At 40.7% G+C, this 21,853-nt stretch overlaps 2 protein-coding genes and 1 long non-coding RNA gene across 11 annotated transcripts in view; 2 read left to right on the plus strand and 1 right to left on the minus strand.

The window, feature by feature from the left end:
* Nucleotides 1–21,853, minus strand: part of ZNF613 (zinc finger protein 613) — a 69,563-nt gene that overhangs the window by 15,121 nt on the left and 32,589 nt on the right. For 6 of the 9 annotated variants that reach the window (XM_060131174.1, XM_060131167.1, XM_060131169.1 and 3 more), the window contains exons 1-5: nucleotides 9,019–9,143; nucleotides 7,885–7,997; nucleotides 6,161–6,361; nucleotides 3,426–3,552; nucleotides 3,055–3,147 (exon numbers count right to left, since the gene is read on the minus strand). In XM_060131174.1, the coding sequence (XP_059987157.1) occupies nucleotides 3,055–3,147; nucleotides 3,426–3,552; nucleotides 6,161–6,181 (241 nt within the window). In that variant the 5' untranslated portion in view covers nucleotides 6,182–6,361; nucleotides 7,885–7,997; nucleotides 9,019–9,143. Of the gene's footprint in view, nucleotides 1–3,054; nucleotides 3,148–3,425; nucleotides 3,553–6,160; nucleotides 6,362–7,884; nucleotides 7,998–8,462; nucleotides 8,995–9,018; nucleotides 9,144–21,853 lie in introns of those variants that run through there. The other 3 variants (XM_060131171.1, XM_060131168.1, XM_060131172.1) reach the window with 3 other exon arrangements.
* LOC132509852 (uncharacterized) lies at nucleotides 11,517–13,467 on the plus strand. The gene is made up of 3 exons (XR_009537149.1): nucleotides 11,517–11,603; nucleotides 12,622–12,863; nucleotides 13,427–13,467. It is a non-coding gene; the product is annotated as an uncharacterized LOC132509852 (long non-coding RNA).
* On the plus strand, nucleotides 17,978–21,073 carry LOC132509797 (zinc finger protein 300-like). The gene is made up of 3 exons (XM_060131271.1): nucleotides 17,978–18,808; nucleotides 19,094–19,186; nucleotides 19,896–21,073. The coding sequence occupies exons 1-3, from the start codon at nucleotides 18,658–18,660 to the stop codon at nucleotides 20,921–20,923; spliced, it is 1,272 nt and encodes a 423-aa protein (XP_059987254.1). The 5' UTR covers nucleotides 17,978–18,657; the 3' UTR covers nucleotides 20,924–21,073.

The following is a 21,853-nucleotide window of genomic DNA, read 5'->3' on the forward strand; positions in this document are numbered from 1 at the left end:
ATAAGTTCATTTCTGTAAATATATTTAGTTACATATTTAGTTATATTTATATAAATTTACTTAGATAAATATATTTATCTATATGAATCCTCCTTATTTTTATATATATATTCTTTTTCAGATTATTTTCCCTTATAGGTTATTACAAAACATTGAGTATAGTGCCCACAATTTTTTTTTTAATCCAAGTCTCTTCTTAATCTGTACTCATCCCGTAGGAGATCTCAATCTGTCCACATTTCTAACTCTAGTCCTAAACTCTCCCTGAATTCCTTGGGTAGATCCAAATGCAACAGAGCATTTGCATCCAAGGTGATGTGAACAAACATGTCTAAATTACAATGTCCAAAACAAAACTCCTGATTTCTCAACCCACATCTCCTTCTCCATACACCTTCTTCATCTCAGAAATGGCGACTCCACTCTTCCCCAGACTCATGCCAAGAACCTTAGCGTCATCCTTCAGTTGTATTTTTCTTTCAACCCATTATCTACTTCAATAGGAAACGCCTTCTCTCCTTTATAAATATATTTCCAAGCTCACTAACCCTCACCCCCTCTACCCAGGTTGAAGACAAGCATTCTGTCTTATACTACAGCAATGGGCTGCACTGACTGGATTTCAGGCTTCAACTTCCCTTCTACAAAGTAGTCAAAGTGATCATTTTATTTTATTTTTTAAATTTTTAATTTTATATTGCAGGTATAGTTGATTTACAATGTTGTGTTAGTTTCAGGTGTACAGCAAAGTAATTCAGTTATATATATATATATATATATATATATTCTCTTTCAGATTCTTTTCCCATATCGAAGTGATCTTTTTTGGCCGCACCACGCAGCACGTGGGATCTTAGTTCCCCGACCAAGGATCGAACCTGCACCCCCTGCAGTGGAAGTATGGAGTCTTAACCACTGGACCACCAGGGAAGTCCCACAAAGTGATCATTTAAAATATAAATTATATTATGCCCTACTGTTTTCTCATCTGATTGTTTTTAAAAAATGAAGTCCTTGGGAGTTCCCTGGTGGCCTGCTGGTTAGAATTCGGGGCTCTCACTGCTGTGGCCCAGGTTCAATCCCTGGTTGGGGAACTGAGATCTTGCAAGCTGCACGGTGCAGCCAAAAAAATTAATTAATTAAAAAAAGAATCATGGACTTCCCTGGCAGTCCAGTGCTTTAAGACTTCGCCTTCCAATGCAGGGCGTGTGGGTTCAATCCCTGGTCGGTGAGCTAACATCACAGATGCCTCGCGGCCAAAAAACCAAAACATAAAACAGGAGCGATATTGTAACAAATTCAATAACGACTTTAAAAATGATCCACATCAAAAAAATCTTTAAAAAACAAACAAAAAAATCAAGTCCTTCAAGTGGCCCTGAAAGGTCTTACATGACCTGTCTACTCCAAACTCCACCTACTGCCTTACTGCCGTCATCTCCGTATTTTCTCCATCCACTGTCCCTCTCGCTCACTCCACTGTACTCATACAGGCTTCCTCCAGATTCCTAAAACATGCTCCTGCCTCAGGCTTCTGACCTTGCTATTTTGTCTTCATAGAATGCAATTCACCCAAGGGACCTACCCACATCGCTGATATAGCTGCTTTAAGGCATCTTACCAGAGACATTCCCTTTCCTAAAGGATGTAAGATGAGGAGGCCTAAGCTAAATTCCTAGCTGTCAAGAGCACAACGTAGCCCACACACACATGGCTGTATTTGCTGGAAGGGCTGGAAATGAAGTTAATGATCAGTCATGCCCAGGGCGATAAGGTCTCCTTTAAAAATTATGGGGTTCAGAGAGCCTACAGGTGGCTGAACAGAAGGAGGTGTTGGGAGAGCATCACACCCAGAGAGGCCATGGAAGCTCCACGCTCTTTCCCCGTACCCTGTGCATCTCTTCCACCTGGGTGTTCCTGACTTAAATCCTTTCATAACAAACTGGTGATCTAGTAAGTAAAATGTTTCTCTGAGTTCTGTGTGCCACTCTAGCAAATGAATTGAACCTGAGAAGGAGGGAGTCTTGGGAAGCTCCAGTCTACAGCCAGTTGGTCAGAAGCACAGGTAACAACCTGGACTTGTGTTTGGCATCTGAAGTGGAGGTCAGGGAAGTCTTGTGTGATGGAGCCCTTAACCTGTGGGATCTCATGCTTTCTCCAGGCAGACAGTGTCAGAATTTAGTTAAACTGTAGGACACTTAGCTGGTGTCACAGAGAATTGCTGGTGTCAGAAGTGCCGTGAGTGTGGCAGTGGTGTGAGAACAAAGAAGAAACACAAGAGGAGGACTGAGGTTTCTCGAGCACAGCCAGGATATATGAAGAAAGAAACAGAAGGTACTAGAGACTGAACGTTTATGTTCCCCCCACAATTTATACGTTGAAATCCTAACCTCCAATCAAAGATGGCATGAACGTTAGGAATGGAAATCAATTATTATCCAAAGGGGCAAGAAGGTGCAATTGCCAAAAGACAGCACAGAAATCAAAACATCTCTCTTGGGGCTTCCCTGGTGGCGCAGTGGTTGAGAGTCCGCCTGCCGATGCAGGGGACACGGGTTCGTGCCCCGGTCCGGGAAGATCCCACATGCTACGGAGCGGCTGGGCCCGTGAGCCATGGCCGCTGAGCCTGTGCGTCCGGAGCCTGTGCTCCGCAACGGAAGAGGCCAGAACAGTGAGAGGTCCGCGTACCGCAAAACAACAACAACAAAAACAACAACAACAACAACAAAATCTCTCTTTAGAGAGAGGTGTGGAAGGTTGAATTTCATAGCAAGACAAGTAGAAGGAACAGGTAGTGATACAGTGCTGGGGGAAGAAGGATGGGAAGATTTGAGAATTCTAAGAAGAAACTTAGAGGAAAAAAAAAAATCAAGACCCAGGTGAAATAAATAGGGATCAAATCCAAGAAGAGATATGTTCCTCGACACCACTAAAAGAAAAAGAGCTCTTCGGTGGAGGCTATGCTTCCATGTCCTCAGACATACACAGATGTGACATCTCTGAATGATTAGAATATGTCTCCCTTGGCCGCTCAATGCTGGTTCTCTTACTCACCTGGACAGATTCGACTGTGGATTTCATCTTCTACTGGCCACGATTCTCCTCGTTCCAATCTGGAGAGAGCATCCGGCTTGCTGGCTTGATACCCTGTTCGTGGGAAACGACAGAGAGACAGACTCTTGAATTGGGCTGTGGTCTGCCAACATGGAAGAATGTTACATTTTACGAACTATGCAATTTGCGGCTCAGCAAAGGAAAGACTCATCTCTCAGGAGAGGGCATGTTATACTCTAGTCTGGGACCAGAGAAGGAACTGAGACCATCTACCACTTCAGGGCACCATGGACACTGAAAAACTTTCAGAAGCTGAAGAAAGAGAGGCCACTGACTGGGGACTCTGAGGGACCAAGGGGAGCTGTTCTCACCAACGGACAGCAGGTTGCTATAGTTCTCCAGCATCACGTCCCGGTACAGGTCCTTCTGAGCAGGGGCCAGGAGCTGCCACTCCTCCCACGTGAAGTCCACGGCCACATCCTCCAGTGTCAGCAATCCCTGTAACAACACGGTCCTGTTTAATATGAGTGTTTCTCTCGTTACTGAAATGGAAGGCAAGTGAAGGAAGTTGTTCTGCTCTTTTTCACCATTTAGGCTACATCTATATACGGAGGTGCTTTGATTTTTATTTATTTTTATTTTTTAATTTTTTAAAAAATTTGGCTGTGCTGCGAGGCTTGGGGGATCTTAGTTCCCTGATCAGGGGTTGAACCCAGGTGCCTGGCAGTGAAAGTGCCAAGTCCTAACCACTGGACCACCAGGGAATGCCCCTGATTTTTTAAAACTACATTGTCATAGAAGCAAAATCTATCCATGTTCTAACTTATGTATTGCAAAATATTCTGTAATTATACAGTGAACCATCATTCAGCAAATCACAAGTTTCTGTGATAAGTAGTCATTAATCCTCTTGCTAAACTAGAAACATATACAATATATATTTAAAACATTTGCTGTGTATACAATATATATTTAAAACATTTGCTGTGTGTATATATATATATATATATTTTTTTTTTTGTAGCGAGTACATATTTGCCAGGTATTAAGTATATTCTAATGACATCAGGACAAACAAAACATATTCCTACATTCACCAGGAATCTTCATAACCATTATCAGAATCAACCATGAAGAAACTCCAGACGCTATAATTAAAAGATACAACGGGGGGCTTCCCTGGTGGCGCAGTGGTTGAGAGTCCGTCTGCTGATGCAGGGGACACGGGTTCGTGCCCGGGTCCGGGAAGATCCCACATGCCGCGGAGTGGCTGGGCCCGTGAGCCATGGCCGCTTGAGCCTGTGCGTCCAGAGCCTGTGCTCCGCAACGGGAGAGACCACAACAGTGAGAGGCCCCGCATACCGCAGAAAAAAAAAAAAAAAAAGATACAACATATTAAGTATGTTTTATATGTTAGGAAGAATAAAAACACCTTTTTAAAACATATTAAAGGAATGAGAGACTAGTAAAGAACATTATTCAAAGTAAGAAAATAAATAGCATCCTTCAACAAACACACAAGTACATATATACATAGGTACATTATTTATATTTACATTTCTAGTCAGGTTCACAACATATCAGATACATTGAAGAGATAATAAACAGGAAGGTAGATATGAAGAAATTACTCAAAATGCAGCACAAGGACAAAATGATGGAAAATATAAAAGAGAGAATAATAAATATAGAGGATAAAGTGAGGTCTCACATTCCCCAGCTCAGTTTATGAAAAAGTAAATACAGTAATGGAAAGGCACTACCCAAAGACCTAAGAGCTGAGTTAGATCCACCCGCAAACATCCATACAGACACAGATGTACACACAGCTCAGTGACTGGAAGTACACACTCCTGCACATTTTTTAAGCGACACCAGGGGATTAGGAAAGAAGCGTATGAAGAGGACTCTTACTTTTTCACTAGATGTACTTTGTCATCACTGGAGTTTTACAAATGTATTCACGCATATTTGTATTACGAAATTTTTTAAAGGTAATGAAAGATGAGGCAGTAGGACTTGGCTTTGAACACAGGGAGGGGAAGTGGACTACCTTCAATAGCTGGAAGTTCTTTTTTTTTTTAATTTAAGTATCATTGATTTACAATGTCTCAGATGTACAGCAAAGTGATTCAGTTATACATATACATATTGAATATGTCTATTCTTTTGCAGATTCTTTTCCATTATATGTTATTATAAGATATTGAATATAGTTCCCTGTGCTACAGAGTGGGTCTTTATTGTTCATGTATTTTATATATAGTAGTGTGTATCTGTTAATCCCAAATTCCTAGTTTATCTCCCCTTGCCCCTTTCCTCTTTGGTAACCATAAGTTTGTTTTCTATGTTTAACAGCAGGAAGTTCTAAAGCAAACCCTGAGATCGCAACAACTTTACCAGACACAGATACTTTCAACTCCCTCCTGCCAAATCTGTACTCAAACACCTGTTCGATCACCTGTTCATACGGGACCTTGGAAAGTCATGCAACCCTTACATTTTCTTATGTCACCTAGGTTTTACTCCCAAGCTAACCCTGACCACTACAAGGTTGGGTCCATGGGTCACCTTGCTATGGTCCCATGAAGCACTGTGCCCGCCGAGTTTTCTTGGTCTATTTCCAAAGGGGTCTCTGGAGAACCAGCTTTTCATTTATGAGAAGGTTGTAGTTAAGGACACTGTCTGCCATATCACCTCTAGGACGAACCATTTGAAAAGTCCCAAGACCTGAGTGCCATGAAATATACAGTGACATCCTCTGAGGAACTGGTCAGCTTTCTCCTCAGAGTCAATGCCTATCTCATCATCAGGTGTCTCTGGCTGTGATGACCGTCAGAGCTATTAGACATGAGTCGACAGTGCATGTAACCCACTGGATAGTCCCATCACAGAAGATATTCCAACATTAGTCATTTAGTGTAGGTCCCACAAACAATATAGTTCTGATGCTACTTTGCCTTGATGTTGAATTTAAATCTAAATTTATTTCTGCACAAATTCTAGTTTTCCAATTTGTTATTTCTATTGAATTCAATTGCATTTTAAAGTCCCCCCAGAAATCAATCACAGAATGAAGGAAAGAATAAGACAAACCAAAAATCACCTGGTCCTTGATCATTTTCATCTGTTATTGGGAAACAGCCAAAGCTAGGATGTCTCCTGAGCCTCTTCTTGAACTGCCCTAAATTTCTGGTTAGAAATCTTAGTCTCCAGGCAGTGATGTCCCCACAAATGATGATATCTAGGTCGTGAAACCTTCTCACATCACATGATGTATCTTGCTCCAGGAACCACGACCTGTGAGCTGAAAAATAAATTCACTTTGAGTATAAATTTCCTCTGGGCCCAGATGTTGTCACTGCCACTGTCACCCACCTGATTTCAAAGCCATCTGTTCCTTTATTTGGGGTCCCAGAGGCTATTACACCCTGGAGCAATAAAATAGAAGATTGTGAATGTGTGGGTACTATTTCTTCCTTCTGTGAAGGGGAAGTGGGGTGACTGTGAAAGGGGAGATGGGAAAGGAGAACCAGCACAACACGATGCTCCCGCAGCAGGGGAATTATCACAGACCAGTTTTTGGAAAGAGAACATGTAAAAGGTGAGGACCTGGACAGCTATTCCTTGGAAACCATGTGTGCTCAGGGACCTGTTTAAAGTCATTGGACCATCTTCACTAATCGTCATTATGTGAAAGAAACAAACAAAGGAAAACCAAGAGAAAAAATTAAAGCATATACAACAAAGATTACTATTTGTGGATATATACACATTTAGTAAAAGTATAAAAACATGCATTATATAAAACGAGTTCAAGGAATGTGATTACAATAAAAAACCACTGAATTGTATGTTTAAGTGGATGAATTGTACGGTGTATGAATAAAAAAAGCTGTTATTAGAAAAAAGCTATGAGTAGAACTCTAATTATATGCTTACTAAAATATTTACAGGAAATGTATAAATATCTGCAACTTACAATAAAACATACCCTCAAAAATGTAAAAAGGTGGATTGATGATGATTAGAGGAGTGATATACGGATACATACACGATAAAGGAAACTCAATAAAATCATGATGATAAAATCCACGTGGCAAGCAGGCAGGAACTCAAGTGTATAGTTCTTTAAACCTTGCTATATGTTTGAAATTTTTCATAATAAAATCATGGGAGGTGGAAAAGCTTGTAATAATGAGATCAGTAGGGTGAGCAGAAACAAATCTTTTCAATGTAATTACTCTTCTGTGTAATAGTAAATTAAAAGTGAATAAAAAGATCGAAAGTAGAAAGACACCATTCACAATGGCAAAAAAATTAAAAATCATGGTGGAGATGAGGGACAGGGAACCACACCCTTATGTAAATGCAGAATCATAACCTGTTCTCAGAAGTGATAAATGAATATTTAAGCATTTAAATTCTATCTAAATGAATGCACATATTGAGTGATTCCAGTCATTAATGGAACAGGTTTTTCTCTTGGTATCTGTAGAAATTCTTAAAAAACAACTCTTACAGAAAAAAAATTTATGATATATTTATTAGTAATGTTTATGATAGGAAATTAAATGATGAGGCAAATTATACTAAAATTTCGGCAGTTTATTGGAATTGTGAAAATCAAGCATAGAAAAACGAAGACTAAAAGGAACTATATGGAAAATTTAACAAACGTTATCGTTGGAGAACAGAATTGGGGTAATAGAGATGTTATTTTACTTGTGCTAGAACAATTCTGAAAGGAAATATTTACAAGTGTGTGTATGCACACACGCAGTAAACTTGCAGGAAGGGCAAACTCCTCATCTTTAGTAGAAACCTTACCACTTTACGTGTGCTTAATCCTCGATCTCCAACAACGCTTTCATTTCTACGGGGTCGAGAGAAGATGTGGAAAGCCAAAGGTGATTGGCAAACGAGGCCTTGGACTTGAGGAACTGAAGGAGAAAGTCACGTTTGAAAACACCCACCCACCGACCAGCTTCAGCTCTCACAAACTTCTCAACGACTGACACACCTGGACCACCCACGGCAACCACTGGTCACATATACTCGGAATAATCCCGAAACCTGGACTAGATGCCCAGGTTCGCTGACCATGAGACCCCCCACTCCTGTCATTTAGCCCGCTACTAAATCCCGACTCCAAACCAGACACCGCTTTCATTGACAAAAATCATTCCCTACCGCAGTCCTCAATCACAGAGCACTGCAGACAGACACAAAACTCTGATTACGGACTTTCAATCCTAGATTTCGACTGGCCTGTAATCACTAACACCAGAATCCTTCAGGACTGACTCCGTCACCCCAATCATAAATACCCCAGTCACCGGCTCCCACTTGCTTCTTCTCCCTCTACGGACCCCACGGCTCAACCCCACGCAGACGCCCACAGACACCTCGTTTCCCTCATCCTATTCCACGCAGAGATCCACACACGGTCCCGATTTTCTCCTGACCCCACCGCTACCTCCTAGAATCCGCACTTCCGTGAATTCCTGTACTGTTGCGCCTTCGCCCAGCCTCCGCGCCGGACTACGGCGGCCGACGAGGACCACGCAGCGTTTGTACGGAGCAGGCACGGAGATAATGTCTGCGCCCATCTCGCCACGGATCCCGGGGCCGCCACCTTTCAGGACTCTCCGTACAGAAAGCGAAGTGGCAGTTTTGGTCCAAGTAGCCATGGAAGGCACGGAACGGATAAAAGCCATCCAAAGTACCCCCACTTAAACCCTGCGCCGCAAACTGCACGTATTTTCAGAAACTCGAGCCCACACAAGGGAAACGGGGTAGGATACGTCCGCCTCAGCGGGCTGGGGGGAAAAGTAACCCACTTTGCACGAAGATTGGGAAACGACACAGTGGGCACAGCCATCTTAGAAGTTAGGTGTCCGTACAAAAACCAACAAACAGCCAAAGGAAAAGGAGAAAACATATAAGACGAAAGGCAAATACCCCGAGGACGCTTCTGGCTCAGTGTGGACGGTGATAAGATGACTTTGAGGACAGAAAAGAGTCTGGAGAAGCACTCGCGGTAACGGGGACAGCATAACGCCGTCAAAGAAAGTAAAAAAAAAAAAAAAGAGCAACTGGCAGAAACCTAGCATACATTTGGGGGTGGAACATGGTTACCGCCCAGTGAAGGGGAGGAGTGTAGTCATGAGCCAATGGGAAGAGGGAATCCAGGGGTGGGGTGAGTTTTTCACACGTGACACCCCGCTTCCCTTCTACCAGCTGTGGAGCCAATAACAAGTGCAGAGCTTTCTGAGAACCAAAAGGCCAGAAATTCTGTAAGGAGTAAATAAGACAACTCCAGGGAGAAAAAAAAGTTGTACAAGAAAGGAAAAGTAATCATAGTATACTAGTGGCTGAACTCTATGTAGTATTTACATAGTCATCATAATGTAAACACTAAATCTGATCCAACCATAACTAAGATATAACTCTATTGGAAGAATGGGAAAAAGGAAATGCTTGTGTGAAAAGGGTTGTTTCTGTTTGTAGGGAGAGGTGTTTGAAGCATCCTGCAGGACACCACGGACGGTACCCCCAAATGAAAACTCCATTATCATCACGTGAAAATTAATAAACAGAAACCTCATTTAAAATGGAGTTGGTAGGATGAACTCCACCAAACTTTTGTTGTGAGAAGTACCCTAGGGTAGAAGAAACAGTTTTCCTTTAGTTGGTATTCCTTTTGTGCAGCTACTTTGGAAAACAGTCTTACAGTTCCCCAAACAGTAAACATATTTACCATATGATCCAGCAATTTCACTCCAGGTTTATATCCAAGAGAAATAAAAGCACATGTCCACACAGAAACTTGTACACAAATGTTTACAGCAGCATTATTTATAATAGCCAAAAGTGGAAACAACTCAAATATCCATCAACCGATGAAGGGAAAAATAAAATGTGCTGCATCCATACAACAGAATATTATTCAGATATAAAAAGGAATGAAGTACAGAAACATGCTACAACATGGATGAACCTTGAAAGCATTATGCTAAGTGAAAGAAGCCAGTTACAGAGACTAAATATTATATGACTGAACTTATGTCCAGAATAGGTAAATCTATAGAGACAGAAAGTAAATTAGTGGTTGCTTAGACATGGGGAGAATGGAAGTTGAATTGATAGTTATAAATATCCACAATATGATTAAGAAAAAGATAACCAACCTAAAACAGAAAAAATAATACCAGTAAATAAACAATTAATAAAATAAAAATAAAATAATATTTTTAGTCGCCTTTAGGTTGGGCAAAATTAAAAGGTTGATGAGGTGGTTAGAAAATAGGCACTCTGATAGAATTAGCCCTTTTCCCCATATATAAAATGAGGGTAATATTTATGTCCACCATCAATGGCTTTCAGAATGTTAAGCAAGATAATGCAATTATTATGCATGAATATGTCCCCTGTTCAAAAAAAATGTGTATACACTTAATAAAAACTAGCTATTACTTTTCAGTTGGAGTTCTTGGAAGAAGCTGGATAGCAGCCAGTAAAGTGTATTCACTAACAAAACATGTTTGGACAACAATCTGGAAAAATCTATCCAATTAAAAATTGTCCTTCTCTTTGACTCAACAATTCCAATTCTATTAATTTCTTCATGAGAAAAATTATATGAAAACATTTGAATTGACAGAAAGCCTGCACAGAAATTTCTACCAACAATTTCTGGTCTTCCACCAGAAATTTCACCTCAGTCAGAAACATAACCCCTCCCTCACTATTAGCTCCACCCTCTCTACAGCCCTCTCACCTTTCACTCTGGAGGTGTCACCAAACTTCCACCACCAATTTTGGCTGAAGAAGATCTTTTCCTTCAACTAAATTTGTTTACTCTGTGCCCACAGTGAGGCATGCTACCTTCCTCTACCACCTTGGCTTCTCCAGACCCTAAACCTTTCTTCAGAAGCATTCCTGCAAGTCGCTCAACCTGCTCCCAACTCCCTAAAGGAAGACTCCTTTTCCCTTACGGATTTGAGCACCTTTTTCAGCATGGCTGCGCCCGCTCTGATGTTATGTAGCTTCGTAAGGTACCAGTTGCAAAGCGGAGGCAGACATATTTGGGCTTGGGGCACCTTACCGGGAAGAGACCTGAATCCGGTGGAGATGGGCTAGAGCATGCGTATTACCCTTTGCGACTCTAGCGATTGACATAACGCAGGCAAGTTTTGTGGGGCAGGAAAAGTGGTTGTACGGCTGGTTTTCCAAGATGGCGGGTCCCACATAAATCAGCTAACAGGGCGCCGCCATACTCTGTCATAGTGTCTTTGTCTAAAAGAGGCGAAAGTTAAACGGCCTCTTGGCCGGTGGAAGGACGCGCCGGAGTGATGGTTGGCAGCCTGCAGATCCGGGTGCTACAGAGGATAAACTTGACCTGCGAGGTGGAACAGCCGGGTTTGTGAATCTGAAGAAAGTAATGGACTGACGCTATTTGTACCCACCCAGCTGGCGCACGAAGGATCTCTTAAGGGGTCTCAGTTTCGCGTTCTGGGAGCAGAATCAGGTTGAGCTTTGCGGAGGTAGGGGAGGGATACGGGGAGTCTGTGCGAGGAGCAAGACCTTGTAGGGCAGGGGATGCATTCCGTTATTGAGGGAGTAGGATGGTAGGAAATGGGGCAGCCCTGGGGATGCTCAGGGTATTGGAGTAGCATGCAGAAAGATTGGGATGGCTTGGGGTTAGCATGTATAGGAGAGGTCAGTGACTGGGCGGTCTTGGAGGCAAATCAGTGTTTGGCATGATTTAGGGTGTGGGCTAGTGATTAGGATGCATTTAGGGGACAAGTCTGTGATTGGGGCATCTTTCGGGGAAAGGTTGATTGGGGGTGAATGACTGGTCAGTGATCGGGTATCCCTTGAAGGAAGTCAGGATTGGGGTGTCTTTGAGGGTGTGTCAGAGCCTGAAAAGGTCTTCTGGGGGAAGATCAGTTCTTAGGACAGCCTTAGAGGGATGTCAGCGATTGGAGCATCCCAGGAGGGTCAGTGACTGGGGAATCCTTGGTACATAAGTCAGTGATTGGGACGTCTTTGGGAAGGTTCACTAATGGGAGTGTCCATGAAGGGAGGTCAGTGATTGAGACATACTTGGTTGGCAGTTCAACGTGTTTGATGTCCTTTGCTTAGTGAGTGTTGTGATGTACTTAGGGGAGGGGGTCGGTGATTGGGGTATCCTTCCCCAAATCACCCCAAGGCCAGTGAATGGGGTGGCCTTGTGGGGAGGTTAGTGCTTGGGGCAGCTTTGTTTCTTGTCTTTGAGGGTCTCCAGTGGTCACTGAGAGTCATGGGGATCTGGGTGTTTGGGTCTGGATAGGCTAATGATAATCTGTTAGAAGTCATGAACTGTGAAGTAGCCATGTGGCCCATATTTTGGGTATGATGTAGTTAGGCATTGTTACCTGAGAGATTTATGGGAGTTGGAGCTTGAGCAGTCTCTGCATTTAAGACGGTTTTGGGGGTTTTAAAGCCCATTGACTTCTCATAGACTACATTAGTGCCTTCTTCAAAACCTGCTTTCCAACATCCTCTGTCCCCTAAATCAAGCGTCTCCAACCCCCGGGGCCGCACAGCAGGAGATGAGCGGCGGGCAAGCAAGCGAAGCTTCATCGGCCGCTCCCCATCGCTCACATTACCGCCTGAACCACACCCCCCTTCCGTGGAAAAATTGTCTTCCAGGAAACCGGTCCCTCGTGCCAAAAAGGTTGGGGACCGCTGCTCTAAATCACCTCCTCCTCTCACTGTCTCCACGGTGCTTTGTAATGACCAAGATCTAAATAAAATCTAAGGTAAAATGCTTTTACGAAAGATGTGGTATCTGACCCTCTAGTTTTCAAATTTACCGCATATGTCTCTGGGATCCTCCCTTTTTGGACCTTCTGATGCATGAGAGGACATTCCCACATCCAAAATCTTGATAGCCAGAAATATACGTTGTTAAAATTTTGATATGTTTCCTTTTCCAAACTTTTCTGTTACTCATTTTATTACAAAGATATGATAACACTGCATAAATGGCTTATAACTTGTCTTTTTAAAGAAACTTAACCTTCAAAAAAGAAAGTTAACCTTATACGATAAAATTGTTCCAGATTACTGACTTTTGGTACAAAGTCTTATTGATAGCTGCACAGCATTCTATAATGTGGATCTCGTTGCAATACTGACTGAAGTTATATTAAATCTTTGCAATAATTTGGATAGACATGACTTTAAAATATTCATATAGATCTGGACATTGCTCGTTAAGTTTATTCCTAGATCTTATCTATATTTGCTGCCGTTACAAATAGCTTCTCTTTCCCTTTAACTTTTTTTTTTTAATATTTATTTATTTACTTGGCTGTGCCAGGTCTTAGCTGCGGCGTGCGGGATCTTCATTTTGGCATGCGGGATCTTTTTAAGTTGCGGCATGCAGGCTCTTAGTTGCAGCATGCAGGATCTAGTTCCCTCACCAGAGATTGAACCCGGTCCCCCTGCATTGGGAGCGCGGAGTCTTAACCGCTGGATCACCAGGCAAGTCGCTTCCTTGAACTTTGAATTACTTTTATTTTATAGGTATAAAAGTAGATGATTAAAAAAATTTTTTTTTCATTTCCTTACTGAACTCTTATTATTACTAATGTGTTTAAAGTGATTCTTGTAGGTTTTCCAGGTAAGCAGTCAGCTTAAGTTTAAGTTTAACTCCGAGAAAAGAATAGGGACTTTGCATTTTGGCAGACCTAGGTTTTTCTCCATATTCTGCCACTTACTATGTGAACTTGGGCATTTCTCAACCTGTGATTCTTTTCCCATTTGTTTAAAAAAAATCTCAGTACTAACTACTCATATAGTTAGAGTACCTAGCACATAGTAAGTACCCAAGACACGTTTTAGCAAGCAGTATTCCAGTATATATATACCATTTCTCTGGATTTTAGGCTTTTAAATTTTTCTTCTTTTTTTAAATTTCTTTATATAATGGTCCTTCTCTAAATGTAGATCTAGTTTTGAATAACTTTAGCACAATTACATAATTTAATGAAGATAGCTTTGTTGTTGATGTTTCTTTATTATAAAATAGTTGTTTGTTGTAAAATAAACCATCAAGTAATACATGTTACTTTTTTTCTTTATCACATTAACCAACCACCTGAAGAAAACATAATTAAATTTTAGATTTTTATATGTGTGTATATCTAAAATACATACACACGTACAAACAAGGATGCATACAACTCAGAAAAATATTATGCTCCCAGTTATAGTTTATTACAGCAGTGAATTTCTGTAATCCCCCAGGTCTTGGCTTCCTGGGATGAAGTAGTTCCAATGAAGGAAGGAACTGAAGGTACCAAGATCAACATTACATCCTTTGCCAGAGACTCTGTACTGGAGCTTCAGGGAAGAAACCAAAATCAACAATAGAGCAGGTATTAGAGTTGCTGGTTGTTCCTAAGGGCTCCAGAAAATGTCGAAGTCCCAGGTGAGTTGGGTTTTTTGGTATATTTATTTTCCATTTGGCTTTCTAGTGGATTTTAGGAGGTTAAATACATATATTTAAAATACATGTTTATTCAATATTTACGAAGACTACACTATACCAGATCAGCATGAAAAGATAAGTGTCAGAATTCAGGAAAAAGGACTGAGACAAAAGATCAACTTCACAGTAAGGACACAATGAGAATATGTAAGTCGTATGTTTATACAAATTGTTTAAAGTTAACACATAGATTATAGCCTGTGAGCTCTAAATATTTAATAAAATTAAGCACAAACTTGTCTCTAGTATCCCGTTCCAGTTATCTATTGCTGCCTAACAAGCCACCCCAAAGTCTAGTGGTAAACGTTTATTTTGATCATCCTCATGGATTCAGTGGGTCAGAAAGTGAGACAGGACCCTATGGTGATGGCTTTATGTTTTTGGGTTACAAAGACCATCCTCAGGTTCAGTGATTTACAAGAAGAACTCAACAGTACTCAGCAATGCAGTTATAATCACAGTTATGGATTACAACAAAAGGATACAGATTAAAAGCAGCAAAAGAGGAAGATGCACAAGGCCAGGTCCAGGAGACACCAGGCAGAAGCTTCCAGTTGTTCCCTCTCAGATGGAGTCATGTGGACATTGTTTTATTTTCCCAGCAATGATTTGTAACAACACATATTGGGTATTGCTAATTAGTGTCTAGGCTTTTTATATGAGGTTGATTACATAGGCAATGGCTGACCTTAGTGTCCAGCCCTTTCAGAAGTCAAGTTGCTACAGTGTGGCCCAAGGCCTCCACCATAAATCACATTGATAGCAATAGATTATTTGGTGTGGCCCAATGCTCCTGTGTAAACAAAGATATTTCAAGGGCTTAGAGGTTACTTCCCATAAACTGGCAAGAGCCAGACCTTTCTTTGGCATGTGCAGGATATGGACAATACAGACTTTCTGTGCTAATCCTTTACTGTACAGCTTGTCTTACACACCATGGTGTCTGGAACTTCAGCTGGGAAGACTCAAATAGTTGGAGACTGGAATCATCTGGAGGCTTCTTCATTCCCATGTCTGTTTTTCAGGATCACTTGACTCAAAAGCTAGGCTTAGCTGAGGTTTTTGACCAGAGCACTTATGCATGGCCTCTCCATGTAGCTTGGACTTCTCACAGTATGATGCTGTATCCTGCGAGAAACAGACTGAAGCTACACTGCCTTTTCTGCCTTACCCTTGGAAGTTAGCATTTTCATTTTGTTACACTTTATTGGTTAAGAGCAAGTCACTAAGACCAGCTAGATTCAAGGGGAAGGGAATAGGGTCCACCTCTTGATGGGGAGTGGAAGAAGGTTTGCAGAAGGTTTTTTGGAATGGGAGATAAACTATTGTGGTCTTCTTTGGGAAATATAATTTACCACATGGTCATAATGAAAAAATTGTTGGTGATTTTTTTGCCTTAAGGAGAAATCTCTTCTAGGAAAGTGAAATAGTTCATGTCCCTTAAGTAGGAAGAAATTTCTTTGATGGGTTATTATTTTGATAATATGGTGCTCAGTGCCTTCAGTGCAAGCCACTGATAAAGTGGTAAGTTTCGTTTGGTTATTTCTCAGCAGTCCTCAGATAAGCCAGTGGTGTCCTGCCAAAGCCAAAATCAGAGTGATCAGAGTGCTTCAGGGTTTCAAAACAGAGTAGCCCAAATCCATGGCCTCCTGGTGGCCTGGGGTGAAACCTAGATTATCAAGAAGAATGGATGGATTCTGTGACTATCAAATGGTGTTCTACTAACAGTCCTCAAAATTCAGTTTTTTATTTAAATCAGTGGTTCCCATCTGGGGATAATTTTGTCCCCCCAGGGCACATTTGAGAATATCTGGAGACATTTTTGATTGTCATGACTGTGGAGGGATATTAATGGAATCTAGTAGATAGAGGCCAGGGACACTGCTAAACATCCTACAATGCACAAAGCCTCCAAAAAAAAAAAAAAGTCTCCATAACAGAGAATTATCCAACCCCTAAATGTCAATACTGCCAAGGTTAAGAAATCCCAGTCTATATTAATTAACAAACAGTTCCAAGTTACCTTTACTAGCAAAGTCTTAGAATATTCCCATCATGATCTCTTCACACCCAAAAATGTAGTGTAAACTCTCAGTTCATAGTTAATACTTAACCTCTTTCTTTTAAAAATATCCAATATTAGTGAAGCTTAAAATATTCTCAGTGTCAAAGTTTCAAATAGTCTAGAAGTTTGTAGAGCTAAACCCTTATGTCTTCCATCAGTCCTTTTTCTCTACCACCAAGATAAATAATCCAAAAACGTTTATGTGTATTATTCTGACTTCCCATGTCACTAGTTACATATGTAAATGTGAATTCATATGAATTTGAGTTGAGGTCCCTGGCTCACCCTCAAGCTCAATGATTCTCTAGAAGAACTCACTGGACTCAAGAAAGCAGTTATACTCACAGTTATGGATTATTAAAGTGAAAAGATGCAAATTAAAATCAGCAAAGGCAAAAGATACACAGAGGCAGGAGCTTCCAGGTTTGGAATTTTTAAAAAACGATACAAATGAACTTACTTGCAAAACAGAAAGACTCACAGACATAGAAAACAAATTTAGTGTTACCAAAGGGGAAAAGGCGGGGGGCAGGGATAAATTAGGAGTTTGGGGTTAAAATATACACACTACTATATAGAAAATAGATAACCAACAAGGACCTACTGTATACCACAGAGAACTATATTCAATATCTTGTAATAACCTATAATGGAAAAGAATCTAAAAAAGAATATATATATGTATATATGTACACACATACATATATATATTTTTTGTTTTGTTTTGTTTTGTTTTTTGCTGTACACGGGCCTCTCACTGTTGTGGCCTCTCCCGTTGTGGAGCACAGGCTCTGGACGTGCAGGCTCAGCGGCCATGGCTTACGGGCCCAGCTGCTCCACGGCATGTGGGATCTTCCCGGACCGGGGCACGAACCCATATCCCCTGCATCGGCAGGCGGACTCTCAACCACTGCGCCACCAGGGAAGCCCTACATATATATTTTTAACTGACTTACTTTGCTGTACACCTGAAACTGACACAACACTGTAAATCAACTATATATCAAAACACAAAAAACAAAGAACACTGATATAGTGTAGCCCAAGACCTCAGGAATATAAAAACATTCATCAGGCTGGATATTTCAGGGGTTCAAAGTTATCTCCCAGGAGCAAATCAAGGACAGGCCTTTCTTTGGAATGTACAGGGTTTGGGCAACCCAGGTCTGCTTTACTACAGAGTACCTAAATATACACATTGTCATAATTAATGTTAGAGTTTATATACTTTCTTTTAACATATATACACTTAACCACTTATTTGGAAGTCTCTCCATTATCAGTGTATAACTAACAAATAATAATAAGTGAAAATGTTTTGAGTACACCACCTGCTCTAAATTCAGTCATTTAATTTCACAACTTAGGAGGAAACGTATTTTCAGTGTTTTGAATGCTCATGGTTTCACTGTGCTATCATTCATATTACTTCTTTCTGGAATGCCATGCCACCTCTTCCCTCTGCAATTCACCATAAAACATAGACTTGATCTCATAAGAATTAGTTCCAGATTCACCTCTGTGAAGTTTACCCTTTACAATTTTTCTCCTCCCCATTGATGCCCACAGGGTATACATTTATATATACTTACTTGACATGTATAAATCTGTTGTTCTCTTGTGCACTTACATCTCTCTCTTTGCAAGCTAGTGTGTTCCTTCAGGGTAGAAGTGAGACTTATTTATAAAGAAATGCTTGATATATTGTCTGACATATAGGTGCATACACACAGGTTGTGTGGGTTCCTAGATTAAAGGACTTAAGCATGTTCTCTATTCTACTCCTTTTTTTGTGAATGGATGAACATGTGAGTCAGTGAATGATTGGATGGAAGCACAAAGATAGGATATTTTAAGTAAAAAAAATTGGTTTTCCTACAAAGTATAATGCAAAACTAGTTACATACAAAGAAGTCAAATAGCTTACCATGGGAAAAGTAATAAGAATTTCCTATTTATCTTCCTAGTATGAACCAATGATGATCCCTTTAGGATGAATAGGAATGTTCTATTACAGGGCTCACTATCATTCAAGGATGTGGCTGTGGTTTTCACCTGGGAGGAGTGGCAGCTACTGGACCGTGTTCAGAAGAACCTGTATCAAGATGTGATGTTGGAAAATTATATCAACTTGGTATCAGTGGGTAAGAAGAGCGTTCCCTGGGTAATATAGGCAACGGATTGCCTTTTCTTTCTCAGGGATGAAAGGGGTGGAGGCTTACAACTGCCTTACTTTTTTAGAATTGAGTTTCATACATCATAGATTTCAGTACCCTGTGGCCTCTAACAGTATTTTTCTCTCACTTCCAAAGCAAAAGTCCTTTACTTGGCTGAGGTGCAATTTGTTCAGCCCCTTAAATGTAACCTTTTCTAGTTTACAGAGGGCTTGTATTTGGGTCCATGGGTCCTCTGTAATTCCCCTTGAGTAGGGTATCAAGTTACCAAAACAGATGCATTCTACCGGTTGGAACAAGAAACACCATGGATAATAGAGGAAGAAAGCCAGAGTCAGATTCACCCAGGTGAGTGAAAAAATAGCTCTGTGGGATAAAAGGAAGTTAAAATCCTAGTTGGCCAGAAAGAGGGATGTACCTCTGAAATGTCTGGAGAAATATTGAAATTTTTAAGCTTTGAATGTGACTCAGAACAGCTGGCGTGAGCTCCCATATACATTAATATTGACTCCACTTTTTTTTTTTTTTTTTTTTGGCTGCACTGTGCAGCTTACGGGATCTTGGTTCCCTGACCAGAGATCAAACCCAGGCCCTCGGCAGTGAAAACGCCATGACTCCACTTTCTAATCTCTCTGTATTAGGTCTCTTTTGCCTGGTTTTAAAAAGCACATTTCCTTATTTTAGATATTTTGATCAGATCCCTCTCTAGTCCATCTTGGAACTTGCTCTCCTAAATAATCTTTCTCCTTGTTATCCTCAGTTTACCTGCCTTCTCCTTGTCTCTACCTCCCTAATCCATGGCTATAGCTCTCTTTTCTTATACACTCAAGCATTCATAAATTCTCCCTTCTTCCCATTCTGTGTATCTCTCATGCCTCTTGTAGTTTATTCCTTCTTTTTTTTTTTCTTTTTCATTTTCTTTATCTCCTTTCACTTATAAATGTCACAGACTTTAGGTATATACCCACAGTCTCCTTTCCTCTTCTCTCTTTGGCCTTTGCTGAGATTCTACTCCTTCTATTACATGGTCATTATGGATTCATTGGTCTGTTTCTAGAAGACACATGGCAAGTTGATAATCATAGAGACTGGCACAAAGGAAGCCATGGCAACCTGGAAACTATGGAGAGTTACCACAAAGATAATGCGTTTGGAAAAATATCTTCTCTGAGCTTAAACCTTGATATCTCCTTAGCACAAAGATCTCATACACTTGACATACTTGGGAAACATTTGAAACCTAATCTAGAGTGTATTACTCAGAATAAAAGCTATGCAAGAAATGAAGTTGAATTTATTCAATATGACAAATTATTTCTTTACACTAAGCATGAGAAAATTCATACTGGACAAAAATACAATGAATATAATCAACATATGAAAGTTTTCAGCCATAAGTCACAGCTTATTAAATACTGGAAAACTCAAACAGCAAAGAAACACTATAACTGCAGTGACTGTGGGAAAGCCTTTTCTCAGAAGTCGGACCTCATTAAGCATCAAAGAACACACACAGGAGAGAAATCCTTTGGATGCAGTAGATGTCAGAAAGCCTTCAGGCGGAAGTCCCATCTCATTTTACACCAGAGAACCCATACAGGAGAGAAACCCTATGAGTGCAACAAATGCGGGAAAGCCTTTACTGATAAGTCATGCCTTAATAAACATCAGAGAACTCACACAAGAGAGAAATGGTTTGAGTGTCATGTATGTCAGAAAGGCTTCAGCGATAAGTCACAACTCACTTTACATCAAAGAACTCACACAGAAGAGAAACCCTACAGATGTGAAGAATGTCAGAAAAGCTTCAGCAATAAGTCACAGCTCATTATTCATCAGCGATCTCACACAGGAGAGAAACCTTATGGTTGCAGTGAGTGTGGGAAAACATTTCCCCTTAAGTTTAACCTCATTTTACATCAAAAAACACATACAGGGGAAAAACCTTATGGATGCAGTGAATGTGGGAAAGCCTTCATCCAGAGATCTGAGCTCATTAGACATCAGAGAACTCACACAGGAGAGAAACCATATAATTGCAGTGACTGTGGAAAAGGCTTTAGTGTAAAGTCAATACTCACTTGAGAACTCACACAGGAGAGAAGCCCTACGGATGCAGTGAATGTGGAAAAACATTCTCCATCAAATTTAGTCTCATCCTACACCAAAGAACTCATACAGGTGAGAAACCCTATGAATGCAGTCAGTGTCAGAAAGCTTTCACCCAAAAGTCACATCTCACTATTCATCAGAGGTCTCACACCGGAGAGAAACCTTATGAGTGCAGTGAATGCCACAAAGCTTTCAGCCGGAAGTCATATCTCCTTATTCATCAGAGAATTCACTCAGGAGAGAAACCTTATGAATGCCATGAATGTGGGAAAGCTTTCTGTCACAAGTTTAGCCTCATCATTCATAAGAGAATCCATACAGGAGAGAAACCCTATGGATGCAGTGAATGTGGGAAAACTTTCCCTATCAAGTTTAGCCTCATTTTACATCAGAAAACACATACAGGAGAAAAACTTCACGAATGCAGCAAATGTCAGAAATCTTTTGCCCAGAGGTCACATCTTATTATACATCAAAGAACTCACACGGGTGAGAAACCTTATGGATGCAGTGAGTGTTGGAAAACTTTCTCCCACAAGTTCAGCCTCATTTTACATCAGAAAACTCATAGAGAGAAATTGTGAAGAAATATCCAAACGATATCCAGAAGTTGTCATTGAAAGGAAATAGCTCCTTACACTCCAGAGTTTACATAGGAGTGAAACCTTAAGACTGCAGCAGATGTGGACCTGTTTTCTTTTCAGAATCACAACTTATTACTTATCAGAGAGTGGTACTGCATAGAATGCCAGACAGGAGGAAATACCTTTCCCGATGAATGTCAATTGAATGTAGCCCAGAGAGAATAAATAGGAACTTCTGCATATGTTTTAATCGTGGGGATGTTGTTGCTATGAAATTCAGCTACATTGGTATCAGAGAATTGACATTCAAGGGAAAAGT

The sequence above is a fragment of the Lagenorhynchus albirostris genome, chromosome 19 (assembly GCF_949774975.1).
Source record: "Lagenorhynchus albirostris chromosome 19, mLagAlb1.1, whole genome shotgun sequence".
Taxonomy (NCBI): Eukaryota; Metazoa; Chordata; class Mammalia; order Artiodactyla; family Delphinidae; genus Lagenorhynchus; species Lagenorhynchus albirostris.